Source organism: Dreissena polymorpha, chromosome 9 (assembly GCF_020536995.1).
Source record: "Dreissena polymorpha isolate Duluth1 chromosome 9, UMN_Dpol_1.0, whole genome shotgun sequence".
In the NCBI taxonomy this organism is placed as follows: domain Eukaryota; kingdom Metazoa; phylum Mollusca; class Bivalvia; order Myida; family Dreissenidae; genus Dreissena; species Dreissena polymorpha.
This window is the reverse complement of record NC_068363.1, coordinates 82,562,162-82,576,885: the sequence shown is the minus strand read 5'-3', so window position 1 is coordinate 82,576,885 and position 14,724 is coordinate 82,562,162. Positions and strand designations below refer to the sequence as shown.

At 36.1% G+C, this 14,724-nt stretch overlaps 2 protein-coding genes across 3 annotated transcripts in view; one reads left to right on the top strand and one right to left on the bottom strand.

Annotated features, from left to right (window-relative positions):
• The window catches only part of LOC127843998 ((Lyso)-N-acylphosphatidylethanolamine lipase-like), a 112,651-nt gene extending 107,615 nt beyond the window's left edge, over positions 1-5,036 (bottom strand). Inside the window, exon 1 of one of the 2 annotated variants that reach the window (XM_052373964.1) lies at positions 5,015-5,036. The gene's annotated coding sequence lies outside the window, so the exon portion shown is untranslated. Of the gene's footprint in view, positions 1-1,267; positions 1,313-5,014 lie in introns of those variants that run through there. The other variant, XM_052373962.1, reaches the window with a different exon arrangement.
• Positions 5,037-8,014: 2,978 nt separating this feature from the next.
• The window catches only part of LOC127844005 (glutamate--cysteine ligase regulatory subunit-like), a 75,291-nt gene continuing 68,581 nt past the window's right edge, over positions 8,015-14,724 (top strand). The window contains exon 1 of the mRNA XM_052373971.1: positions 8,015-8,414. Coding sequence (XP_052229931.1) covers positions 8,301-8,414 — 114 coding nt within the window. The 5' untranslated portion in view covers positions 8,015-8,300. The remainder of the gene's footprint in view (positions 8,415-14,724) is intronic.

Here is a 14,724-nt window from a genome sequence, read left to right as displayed (position 1 = left end):
CAAAGGAATTGCCAATAGCAAATAATTCGCGAGATACTCCGGTACTGATATTCGCTACGAAACTTTTAATCGAAATTTCATCAAATCTTTAAAAAGAAACATATGCCGAAATTCGTTTGATACTTTGGAAAAAATAGAGAAAGTTTGTGTTTAGGAATTTGAGCACTGTTTATTCAATTATTTACAAGAATTTAATGTGAAAAACGGAAATCGGCCATATACGGAATTATCATTGTTTTGACAGTTGACATCCGATGGTAATTGTATGAAGTATGAAGAGAAGCTGACGAAATGTTAACACAATCGCGCAGAAGTAAATATATCAGCGTATTATCTGTTTCTAATTTTCGTTAATTTTTAAATTATTTAACATTTGCTATAGTATACAATAAATATTTGTAAATATTTTTACTCTGGTAATCGCCGCGTGTAAAGACGCGGCGTGATTCTGTGGATCGATGCCGAGGCAGAAACAGACGCGGCTGTTTTTATTTGGAGAAAACAGTTTGTGTTTGGAAACATGGCTAGCACGATTTTGGTGCACCAAATCTTTTTCAGTTTTTTGTCGTTCGGAAACTGCAAAAGAATCACATTATCTTTTCCAGAACGTGATTTACAGCGAAAGGCCGCACAGATAACCATTTTCCCTATTACTGTGAAAACAATTTCACGAAAATATCAATACAAACAGAAAAAATAAAATCCGAATTCTGATCTATCGCTTATCTTCTAAGCGGACGCGAAAATGCTTGTTCAGCTCTGACGTCACACAACAGGGGAAAACAGGGGAGATAAGCGAATCAACGCTTTGCGCAACCTCCGCGCAGAGATTTGACTGGAACCAGCATAGCTGGATCTAATCCCTGCCATCATACACAACCACGTGATGATAGCTGAGCCACGTGATACAATAATCGCGTCTTACAGTTACAACGTCATAGAAAACAATGCCGAAAAAGAACGTGCCGTATAATTGTTTCCTTTGTTAAAACAAGAGTTTAATGTTTAACCGGAAAATAAGAGCCATATATGTATAATGATCTAAACTCCCTGCCGTTATTACCAACTAAGTCATAATAGTCGAACCACGTGGGCGTCTTACAGTATCAACGGTTATTTTTAAATTTGTCAACAGTTATTTTTACTTTTTTAATTAAAGTAAATTTTTTTAATATGAACCTAAACTTATACACTATTTTCAAAATATAAAATAAAATAATATTCCTTTTCATAATATAATACTTAAAAAAATAAAATAACATCCTACCGAATCTGGTAGGATTTTCTTGTGATGGCAGAGGTTGTATGTGAGAGCATGGAACGACAACTCTGCGTGGAGATTGCGCTTTGCGAGTTACGATCATTGTGGTCATAATACACCAAATAGTTTCCCTATATAATTCAATGTAAAAGCGACAACTTTGAGCGAAAATAAATGCAACATTTTGCACATAGAGACCCCCATAACCATACCTTTTCTTAAAGGCCATTCTAAGCGGAATCGATTTATGCAATAAAAAACATATGTCATGTACAATGCAAGAAAGAACTTGACACAAATCAAAATCGACTGTTTTTGCAACTTTTTTTTTCGGCCGTTTCTTAGTGGAATGTAACCTTTTCTAGTGCAATGGTTTACTATAGTCTTCAAGTGTATCATATTTCAGGGATTCAGTACTGAACACCTATTCATGCCTTACCATTATCTCCGCAAGATAACACCCGAATAATGGTAAAAAGTGTAAAACATGCCTTCCTGTCAACTATGATATTTTTTTAGAGAGTACAGCCCTACATGAAGCGATCATTTAGTGTATTGTAACCTTGTGTACACACCGGTCTTACTGACAATAACGTAGTGACGTCACCATCTATGTGTAGAATGAGTTACGATCATAAAAGTCAACAAAATCATCTTTTTCAGGTTATACACAACACGCAATCGTTATTTTCCCGATAATTTAATCATATTTCAATGCAAATAGCGTTTAATATATTGACTTTGGATTGTCTTTAAAATTTACCTTTAACAGCTAGTACGCGCCACAGGGGATCCAGAATTTGCGCAATTAACACCTCCGTCACAAATAGACACCGATCACCGTCCGATCAGCGGCCGACGTATTTTTCCGCTCATCGGGCTGGCGACCGGCCGATGATCGCACGGAAACCAGGCCGATTTGTAGCATCGGGCGGCGTCCGGATTAATTTTAAGTCTCACTTAAAAATTTTACCCAACGTCGGGCCCGGGAAGGAATCGAGTTGAGATCGAAACAAGATCGGACGATCAACGCACGGGTATCGCCCGACATCGGATTCATTGAACGTGTATCGGCAAAAGTAAAGGTATTTCCCAGAGGCATATAAATCGGCCGGCGACCGTCTGATTGCCGGAGGGCCTCCGCACGATGCCCGACGGACGATGCTCGTTATGATAAACGTACAATGAATCCTATGTCGGGCGCACGCCGGGCGATAACCGACCGTTGATCGTCCGATCTTTTTTCGATCTCGATTCGATTCCTTTCCGGGCCCGATGTCGGGTAAAACAAACTGTGATATAAAAAATTAATCCGGACGCCGCCCGATGTTACAAAATGACCCGATGTGCGCGCGATCATCGGCCGGCGCCAGCCCGATGAGCGGAAAAAAACGTCGCCGTCGCCTCCTATCAAAGACTCATATTTCTACATGTATGGTGGCATAGTGGTGGCATTCACTCTTCTTTTCTTAAATTGCACTCCTCTTCTTTTCTATCTCGTTCCCACGACATACTAACTCGAGGGAGCGACTTACTACTCGTGGGAACTAACTAGCTATGTCGTGGGAACGATTAACCAAGTCAAGGGAGCGAGATAGAAACAAGGAAAATGCAAAACTAAATATAAGTGCAATGAAAAAAGAGCGGTGCAGTAAATAAAGGAGGGGTGCATTAAACAAACGAGGAGATAGTTTAATTTTTCATCATTTTGGAGTGTCTTTACAGATTTCGCATTTGATATTAAGATTACTCAAAAATTATACCATTTACATCAATGCTTCACTGAATTGAATGTCTAGGTTGAAGTATAACATACCGTCATTTATAGTATATAATTGTAAAGAGTATTATTGAAAAGCAGTCCGTTTATGTGAATGCATTTTGCTTTGTTATGTATGGTATTAGTTTGGTTATTTCGATATCATGAAAAGTGAAAATAAAGAGCATATATATAAATAATATCCCTTATTATCAGTTTTCCCGGCCCTCATAATTATATCGTGCCATTGAAAAAAAACTCAATAATTAAGTGCTGGACAGTACAATTTAATTAAGTTTTTCCATTTTCGAGGTTTTCCGGTTTTGAAAGTAGGTCATATTTATTCCAAGCTGATATTATGATTACACATAATTTAATGAGTTTGTTTTTGGTTGATTGATAGGTTTATCAAATGTTGTTTGTTTTATAAGCCGCTTACGCGGTATTTGTGAAAAAAGTATATGAAAAAAATAAATAAAGAGAAACATGAACAATATGGGCCGATATTATGAGAAACGCTGTACATTATACTGATTACAACATGGAGCTTATAGTCTCGCCAGTATTTTTGCGAAACATTTCCGAATGTAATGCAGTTTTTGTTATTATGTCCAAGAATACACGTTAAACTATAGATCGACGTATTAAAAATGTACGTTTTTCAAGCTTTCAAAAAGTAAGAGGGCCGATACTACGTACGGATATGCTAATAGGCGACCCATGCTAATAAAGATCTAATGGGAGCGCGCGCTTTCGGTAAATCTAGTAACCGAATGATGTATCGTGATGTTGTACAAAATGTCACCAATTAAAAGGGATAGTCGGGCTTTATCGTATTCTTCAATATTAATAGTAATACATCTGCAATCAACAGATCTACCTATTTTAAAAATATAAAATCAACTGATTTTTTTATCTGAATTTATTGAGTCCGACGAACTCATCAATCGTGTTTAATGGCGCTGTCATCTACCACCCAGTGTGGTTTATGACACCATGCTGTTAGTTAAGTCTGGATAATATCTGATCAAGACGAGCTAATCGGTTAATGCAGAACAAAGGGGCATATAAACACCGGAATACAAAGGCTTACACGATTTTAAGATTGATGCAAACAATCAAATAAAAAATATTGCATTTAATTTAATTAAATTTAAGGTATCAACGTGTTTGTTTTCCTAGTTTCCTATATGGTTAATGTATATATATATGTTGTATATTTGAAATTGATATATTTATATATTTATTGTTTGTTTTTAATCTAGATCTAATTTGTTTCAGTAAAGTAGAACAACTTGTTTGCATGTTGAAAAAAATCTTAATTCAATCGTTTAAATATATAAATAACGATCGCGCTCTATTTCTCATTGCAAATAAAATAGCGCAGCGCTAAATATTGTTTTCACCGTCGTCAAGGGGCACGTAACTCGGTTACAGACCATGGACTATACGGTCCAGATAATACGGCCCAGATTAGCGGACCATACGTCAGATTAGTGGACTATACGGCCCAAGTTTTCGGACTATACGGCCAAGACTTGCGAACCATACGGACCATATGTCTTTACGCCATGTAGATTGTTTTAATACACGAAATACTACACTGCGTATTATGCTGTGATACTATACATCTGTTAAAACACACAAAAAAAACGGGAAATGAAACGTTTGTGTTCATGATTATTTCAATCAAGTTATTCATATTCTCAGATTTAGGAAAGTCAACCAGGAATCCACGAAAAGTAAACATTTAACATTTATCTTTTCTGCTCTAACATATAAGGAAAACAGCGATGCTACACACATGATTGAAATGCGAATCTCCCGAGATTTCACGGTCATATGATGTTATTTCTATTTTTAGTAACAAACCATGTGCTACATAATTTACAAATTCAGAATGACATTTCCCGGTATTTTAAATTATTCTTGCTTGTTTTGTAAACAAATTGTAGTGTAAATACAAAATCAATGTACAAAATATTCAAAATTACCAAATTCACTTTGAAATCAGTGTTTAAATCCACCAGACGTAACTTGATAATCACAAATAATATATTTCAGAAAACGAAAGTAATGTTTACAATTCCAGCAAAAAATGTCAAGGTCGATCCGAAAGTATCCAAATGAAAACTCGTCACATGACAAAGCGACAATGGCGTCAAAATTATGACTTTCAGGCTGATGAGAGTTATTTTCATCTATTGTAAGATGCATTTGAACCTTAAAATATGCCCCGATGCAGTAATTTATATTCATTCACCAATATATGAAGGAATGTATCCAAGAAAATGGACTGGCTTTGATTTATAGCGTGACATAAATATGTCACGACTCTGGTTGACTTTCGATACGGGGTTGGCTTCAGCGTACAGGTATGTCAATACTATATAAACTGTACGCTGAAGTTTCTTTAGCTATGACTCTTCAAGAAAATTACCCAGTCATTTAAATATATATTAATGTATATATATATATATACATATATATATTATGTATTATATTATATTGTTTAATTGTTTTAAAACTTTCCCGCACAGATAGTAAAATCCCGACTCGAACGATTCCCCAATACATCCGTTTCAACCCGACTCTATTACTGTATACTTACTACTTTTCAAGTTTCTATTTATTACCCGATAATCCCGTTTATTCCGTTTTTATAATTCACTTTCTGGTGAATATGTACGCTAAAAGCTCTCAATTATTTCTTTAACACAAACCTTGCCATTTTTTTATAATATCAAATAAATTTTAAGTGACTATAGATTTGATGAAATATTGCCTCTGAACATGCGTCAATCCCCTGACGTACGTGTTGTGTGCTTGTTAAAACGCTCAATACACGCACAATACACATGACGCGACATAGTACATGCTGCATAATTTTCGCGCTCTTTTTAATTGAGAAAAAGATTCGACACAAAATAAATTTGCACTGCTAATTTGAAGCAAGAATATTTTTAACGTTGCGGTAACATTTACATTCGGAAGTGTGTTTCGGAATAAAAACGCATTAACATCGACTTACGGGAACGATTTACTCCCGTAAGTCGATGGGTTTCGGATTACAAATTTAATTATTCCCATTTGAGATTTCGACAAATATTAACAGTTGAGTTATGAATTCAACGATAATTTGTTTAAGCACTTGACGAGTCGAATAAATGTTTTGACGGAATTATGCATGAAATTCACGTTGTCCACGAGGATTACGGCCAGTTGCCATCATCAGTCTAGTATCGATTATCGGACGAAACATTTACAAGTGTACGTAATTAATTCAACGAAAATTTGTTAAAGCGCATTACGTGTCGAATAAATGTCAGAAAAACGAGGTGAATCAGTTACTATAAATGGACATGATGAAATATACATGTACTGAAATAAAATTGTTATCGCATAATTGTAACCGGCAAGTTATATTTTCAAATGTTCCCTCCATATAATCCGCGTCTGTGATTGGCCGATTATCTTGTGCGCACAATATAGCGATTGTGTTTTCAAGTCTCAAAAAAAAAGAGACGGAAAAACAGAACTTGTGTTTTCCGCTCCAAAAAAACAACCACGTGAAAACAGAACTTTTGTTTTCCCGTCGCCAAAAAAAAGATAACTCCTGAAAACAGACTTATTTTGTGTTTCCCCGAGTTAATATTTTTTTGGCGACGGGAAAACATAACTTGTGTTTTCCCGACTTTTTTTTTGGAGCGGTGAAGTCACCTTAGTGCCACCGTACATTCGTCTTTGTATTAGGATCGGAGTTAGTGTTCTTGTGTCGTATGAATAAATATCGCTGCAGGAAATTAAAATGATCTTTAAAACTAAATTTAGATTCACATCGTACATGCATGATATACATGCTGGCAAATTAGACTGTACAGACATTTTCTATTTCAGAATAAAATATCTAGCTGATTTCGCATTTTTCGGCACATGTTCTTCTTTACTTTTATTTTAATTTATATTGAAATATATGTATAATAAGTTTTGTACACATTTTATATAAATTCATAAATAGTTGACAAAATCGTGCAGTCCCGCTTTTAACGATGAAATAATAGAACTATTGCCGTTTATGGTCACGCCATTATTATATTTTTTATTTTCTCACAATCTTAATTGAACATGAATTACATATTAAGACATGATCCATATTGTCCGCCAATGTTTAAATTTAAACAAGTATTTTGTCATTACAGTTGTTTAATATTTTAATTAATTTATTGATAAAATATTGAAAGAAGTGGAACTCGAAATGAATCTTAATATAATAAACACGTATTTTGTCATCAATGTCATTACAGATACTTTAATATTTTAATTTATTTATTGATAAAATATTGAAAGAACTGGAACACGAAATGAATATTAATTCAGACATGTTCCGTATGGTCCGCAAATCTGGGCTGTATGGTCCGCTAATTTGGGCCGTATTATCCGCTAATCTGGGCCGTATTGTCCGCTAATCTTGGTCGTATAGTCTGGTCCGTATGGTCCGCAAATGTTCAAATTTAAACAATAATATTGTCATTAATGTTATTACAGCAACTTTTAATATTACTTAAATTTATTGATACAAAATTGAAGGAAGTGGAACACGAAATAAATATTAATATAGACATGGTCAGTACGGTCCGCAAATCGGGGCCGTATGGTCCGCAAATGTTCAAATTAAAACAACAATGTTGTCATTAATATAATTTCAGCAACTTTTAATATTTTATTAAATTAATCGACACAATATTGAAGGAGTGGGACACGAAATGAATATTAATTCTGACATGTTCCGTAGGGTCCTAAACTCTTAGCCGTATGGTTCGCCAGTGTTCCAAATTTAAACAAAGAATGTAGTCATTAATGTCATTACATCAACTTTAATATTTTATTAAATGTATTAATTCGTTAATGGCCGTATAGTCTGGGCCGTATGGTCCATGGTTCGTATCGTCCCTAATTCCGTAACTCTAACTGACGCAAGTGCCCGGATGTTGCGATATTATGAATTGCTAGGACTTCATTACATGTTCTAGTTTTTGACCTTGCAGTGTACCAAGAAAAGTCCTAAAAAAGCTTTATAACTATATAGACGTATCTACGTCTCTGCTATATTTAATAAATTCATTATTGTCCAGTACTGATAAATTTTGTGGAAACGTATGATACAAGAAAACATTTTTGAACATATATAATACTGAAATAAATTATAGTTCGATTGTTCTACCATTTATAAAGCTCGTGTGTGTTTTAAGTAAGCAAATTTCATTAACGTTAACAACAAACATGGCGGAAGAAATACCCGTGGTTCCAAAAGCAACAACGTTACTAATAAATAGCGGAAATATTGTAAATTGGAACAGATTGAAAAGAAAACCATCTCAGAATCCAACTGAAGAGGTGAGTTTCGCAATAAAACGAATGATGACATTCTGTTTGGCATTGTTAATCAGTATCATGTATCATGACTATTATTATGATTGATAGATTGTTGTTGAGTCGTGGGTTCTTTTAGAGTCGTGGTTATAGAGTTATAGAGATGGTATCCGGAGAGGCGCCCCCCCCCCCCCCCGGAGAGGTGCCCTCCCATCAAATTTGGACGGGCAGATGTGCTAGATTTCACTTTACCGGTACACAGTTGTTTTCCACTATCAACAAAGCGGGGGTTTGGGGGCTACTTGGTTTGGGTTCAGTAGCCCCTGATACTTAAAAAATATATAGGATAACAAGAATTATTAGGTGTTGCATTCTAGGTGTTGCGGGTTAGGGTATGTTTTTCCGTTGTTTTTTACGTACCGGTAAAGTGCAATTTCCCCGGGCAGATAAGTGCCCCCTGTCAGAGTTAAGTAGGCAGATTTCTGGCCCCTCACAATAATGCAAGGGGCGGAAAAGTGCCCCCCCCCCCCCTGTGTCAGCTTTAAGAACCATGAATTGTGGAATGCCTTTATCAGTGGGTAAGGTAGACAAGTCTCCGCTAACTTATAGATAGGCATCCATTTTGCCATGTTTTGCAATATTTAGGGCTTGAAGAAAAAAGTGCAGTTAATTTTTTTTATCAGTTTATATATTTGCAGTTAATTAGGATGGGCAGGCTGATAACTTGTTACCTTTAACATTAAGCACCGCCATCTTTTAATTGGGAGACCGGACCAACTTCAATTATTGAGCACTTGTTACCTTTGAAGAAAGCGGCAGACGGGTTTATTATGTTGAACCGTCGAAGATTTGTATTAAATTGCATGCTAATTCATGGGCTTTTTGTTTGAACTACAGGGAAAATATGAAATAATTCAGCCGCAAAAACTTTTTATTAGAAAAAAAGTGATCATTTTCTTTGGTCCGACGCATGCAATAAAAAAAGATCCCCTGAATAGACAAATCCTGCAGGATCAATCTGCTCAGGGTGTTCTTTAAGGGGAAGACAATATTTAGGGGGCACTGATCATGGTCATCAATTCTGACAAGAGGGCATTTCTCCGCCCCCTATTTTTCAGCAGGAGGGCATTTCTCCACCCATTTATATGCAGTTATTATTGAAAAAAATTTGACCAGGCCATTATTGTTTTGCTGATAAAATATGTGACAAAAACAGGTAAATACAGTCCACTCTCGTTATCTCGAAGTCAGCGGGAACAAGAAAAAATATCGAGATAACGAGAGTTCGAGATATCCGAGTAGGTGTTTTCAAAGAAAAAATTAGACGAAAATTTACCTTGTTTTTAACATCTAAATACCTGCCAAGTGGTCTAACTAAAGCTGTCACCGTGTGACATAATACTCTCTACCTGATATATACGCGTTTTTTACGAGGCACGATTAATTTTGCTATTTAAATGCTTAAAATGACGTTTTACATATTACAGAACTGCATGAACACATGCGGTTATATTATTTCTTAACTGTCGAGTAAACATCCGGTAATATTGCTATTTAAAGTTATGATGCAATTGATGTCCAATCAAGACGAGGGTTTTCCATCTGAGCATGCGTAAGTCACGTTCCGTAATACTGAACTGTACATGTGCATTTTGTAGTTTGAAATGCTAATTATAAAGCCTGTTGGAGTTCAATGATAGAACAATATTCTGCAAATTTGCGACGGTTTATACACGCAAAAATATAACTCAATGCATGTTAGAATGTTGTTTGTAAAAACAATTAGTATTTCGGCTTTTCGGCAGGCTGTGTATTAATTGCAGTTAATTGATGTTAAAGTGACAGTTAAAGTGACAGGCCTTACTCGAGTGTTAATGGCTAACGACATTACACACGTGTGATCATTGATGCAATTAACGGATCAATTTCCTACCGCACAGTATCGGGAGCAGCCGGGCGAAACGGGACGGTGAAGTATCAAAGAAAATTCTCACCTTTTGCCGACACTGGAACAGACAGTTATTCGCACTTCGAGATAAACCACAGTAAATACATGTAAAATCGGGACTCATGACAAAATTTTATATCGAGATATCGAATTATTCGACATAACGAAAATCGAGATATGCGATATTTATTTATATATATATATAAAGAAGGAAAAAAGTTGGGACATTGAGCTTACTTCGACATATCGAGAATATCGAGATATCCGATGTCGAGATAACGAGAGTGGACTGTATTGTAATTCATCAGAGCTCTTATCAAATATTTCATCTTTTACAAATGGTTCATATAGTATTCCTAAGTAACACAAATTTGTTTATGAGTATTTTCCATACAACATCATCTCTTGACATTTTTCACAAGAAATTTACCTTCCCTGCATTGTCAGTTTTAAGGCTATTTATAGTACAGTTTGGTCACGAGTAACAGATCTTCCCCAGAAGCGGATCATTGTTCAGAAACAACCAATTTATTGCTCTTACCCCTATACAAATTACTGATCAAACTGTATTTTATAGAGCATAACCATTTTTTTCTTGAAATGTATATTTTCTTTTCCCAGCGATGACCTAGTCATTTTTCTATTGTGGATTGCATATTAGCATGTACGCACCATGTTAACAATGTGAGCCTTGTTCTGGGTAATGAGAATTTGAAGAAATGGGTACCGTTAATTTCATTTCAACTTTTTCATCAAAATACTATTGTCATTTGAAACGTAAGTTATGAAAGAATACATTTACACAAAATTTATCACACAAGCCGCTGTTTAATGGTTTTTACATGCAACTTTTGAAACCCAAGTGAAGTCATCAGTAGGGAATCATGTTAGGCAATATGGCGGGAAAAGTTGATGAATGAGGTGGGGGGCATCTCAAACGCTGTTTTAAATGGCAAAATTGTATTTTTGCGATATGTTTGTACGGTTTCAATCTTTATTGCTACACAATGTTCCGGTTCTTATCAAATTTTAAATACAGGATTAGAAAATATGGCAAATTATTAATTTACGGTATTAAGTTATCTTGATTTACTGAGCATATTAACGGAAACATTATTTTATAAATTAATTCAACTCAATTTAAATTTCATCATTTTTAATTTTCAGGAAATTGGTTCAAGACCAAAATACGTTTACAAAACTGGTACAAATTGTCAAGTTATTTAATCATTTTTCAACCTTCAATTTATTATCCCCACGTTTTTCGGAGAAAAAGTGGGGATATTGTGGTGATGTGCGTCTGTCCGTCCGTCTGTCCTGGTCACCTGCTCCTACACTATTAGCACTAGAACCTTGAAACTTACATACATGGTAGCTATGAGCATATGTGCGACGGTGACAGTGACGGAATTTTGATCTGACCCCTGGGTCAAAAGTTATGGGGGTTGGGGCGGGGCCGGGTCAGAGATTTTCACTCATTTTTTATGTTATTTTACATTAACTTCTTCATTTCTGCACCGATTTACTTCAAATTGATACTGAGCCTCTCTTATGACAATACAATCAATCTCAACTATGCATGGCCCCATTACCAACCCTGGGGCGCCCCGGCCACATAGGCCACGCCCACCCAAAATTGCCTTTTACTTTAAATTCTTCATTTCTACACCGATTCACTTCAAATTGATACTGAACCTCTCTTATGACAATACGGTCAATCTTAGCTATGCATGGCCCCATTACCAACCCTGGGGCGCCCTGCCCACATACTGTAAAACCATTAAATTTCGTGTGGTACGAATTTTCGTGGATTTCGTTGTTCCGCTGAACCACGAATTTAAGTACCAACGATTATTTTTACATTTTTAATCCGAACTCAGTCCTTTTCGAATGTCATTGCCGACATTCTTTATTGTTTTCGGTTATCTGAGATATTTGATTGAGATATGCTAGGTAATACAATAAGTTGTTTTCTTGATAAGTGTTTGGGTAATAATACTTTTTAAATCAAGCTCGGAATTTTAACTGTACATCAACGATTGTTCTCTTTTATGTGACGTCGTCAAATTAACAGTTTGCAGATTTATCACGTATGTCAATTAGTGCCAATTAAAGTTAAAAGAGACATAACGGTTTTCACACCTGTATTTTGGGGACCTTATTACTCAATTGTTACTACTAGGGAACCGATTGAGCAGAGAATTGCAAATATTGTCAAAACAACAATTACATTGATGGCAATTAGCGAGCGGGGACCCACAAGATCGCCGCTTATTCGCTCTTATCGACAATTATCGGCAACACTTTCATGCTTCAGTGCGAATTAATCACAAGCCTTGCTGTCAACACACATTAGCAGATTATTCTTTGTTATTACTCTGGTTGTTTTAAGAAAAGTTTAATGATTATGACTGTCAATCTTCCCCGAAAATTTGAAATCCACGAAATTACGTGTCAACGAATTAGTTGTTTTTTATTAAACCACGAAATTTCATACCGACGAATTTCTATACGTTTACAGTAGGCCACGCCCACATAGGCCACGCCCACCCTAAATTGCCTTTTACTATAATTTCTTCATTTCTACACCAATTTACTTCAAATTGATACTAAACCTCTCTTATGACAATACGGTCAATCTCAGCTATGCATGGCAGGGCCCTCAATCTGTCAAATCCACAGCCGAAATTCGGCCGCATTCCCCCCCTAAAAAGTATACTTTTTTCCCCTTTTTTGGGGAAAAATTCCCCCTAAAAAAAAAAAATTTTTTTTTTTTGGATAGATGTCTCATGATTATTATATCTCAATTCTATTTTAATTTAATCTTTTTAAACATACTAACTTATGAAATAAGCAATGAATATAGTGCAAACATGTACAAATGTAATAATTAGAGAGTAACTAAAAAATCCCCCAATAAGGGAAACGCCGCGAAAATTCCCCCTGCTATGGGTAGTGACCCACTTCCCCTAAAATGGATTTAGGGCCCTGCATGGCCCCATTATCAACCCTGGGGCGCTCCGCCCACATAGGCCATGCCCACCCAAAATTGCCTTTTACTATAATTTCTTCATTTCTACACCGATTCACTTCAAATTGATACTGAACCTCTCTGATGACAATACAGTTAATCTCAACTATGCATGGCCCCTTTACCAACCCTGGGGAGCCCCGCCCACCCAAAATTGCCTTTTACTATAATTTCTTCATTTCTACACCGATTCACTTCAAATTGATACTGAACCTCTTTTATGACAATACAGTCAATCTCAACTATGCATGGCGCCATTACCAACTCTGGGGCACCTTGCTCACATAGGCCATGCCCACTCAAAATTGCCTTTTACTATAACTTCTTCATTTCAACACCGATTTACTTCAAATTGATACCGAACATCTCTTATGACAATATGGTCAATCTCAGCTATGAATGGCCCCTTTACCAATCCTGGGGCGCCCCGCCCACATAAGCCACGCCCACCCTAAAATTGCCTTTTACTATAATTTCTTCATTTCTACACTGATTCACTTCAAATTGATACTGAACCTCTCTTATGACAATACAGTTAATCTCAACTATGCATGGCCCCATTATCAACCCTGGGGTGCCCCGCCCACATAGGCCACAGCCACCCCAAATTGCCTTTTACTATTATTTCTTCATTTCTACACCGATTCACTTCAAATTGATACTGAACATCTTTTATGACAATACAGGCAATCTCAACTATGCATGGCGCCATTACCAACCCTGGGGCGCCCCGCCCACATAGGCCACGCCCACCCAAAATTGCCTTTTTACTATAATTTCTTCATTTCTACACCGATTTACTTCAAATTGATACTGAACATCTCTTATGACAATACGGTCAATCTCAACTATGCATGGCCCCATAACCAACCCTTGGGCACCCTTGGGTCAAACATGTTGCGTGGGGATACGCGTTGGCCTCTGCTGCGCCATTTCTAGTTTACATTATAAAATAAAAACATATTTAAAACTTATAAATTACACAGATATACACTTTAAGAATAAACAATTATCAAACAATAAACAATAATAAAAATGGAAATTTTTATAAAATGTAATGTAATATGCTTTAATGAAAAAATAGGTATTGTAATGCTTTTTGGACTTCATTTATCCAAGAGTGGTACTTTCAAAGATGAGGCTATGAACAGTAGTTTTTCATCTGAGAAGACAACTCCTGCATCTAAACTTTTGCTGAAAAAATCTGCGTCTCATCCAAACATTCCCTCTTAAGCAGCCAATGATTGATCGTGAGTACACAAATACACATGATGTCATAGCTTGTCTTGCCTGGTTTGCACCATTAGAATCCTTTCCTATGGATTGTCATAATCAGGACTATTACTAATGAAAAA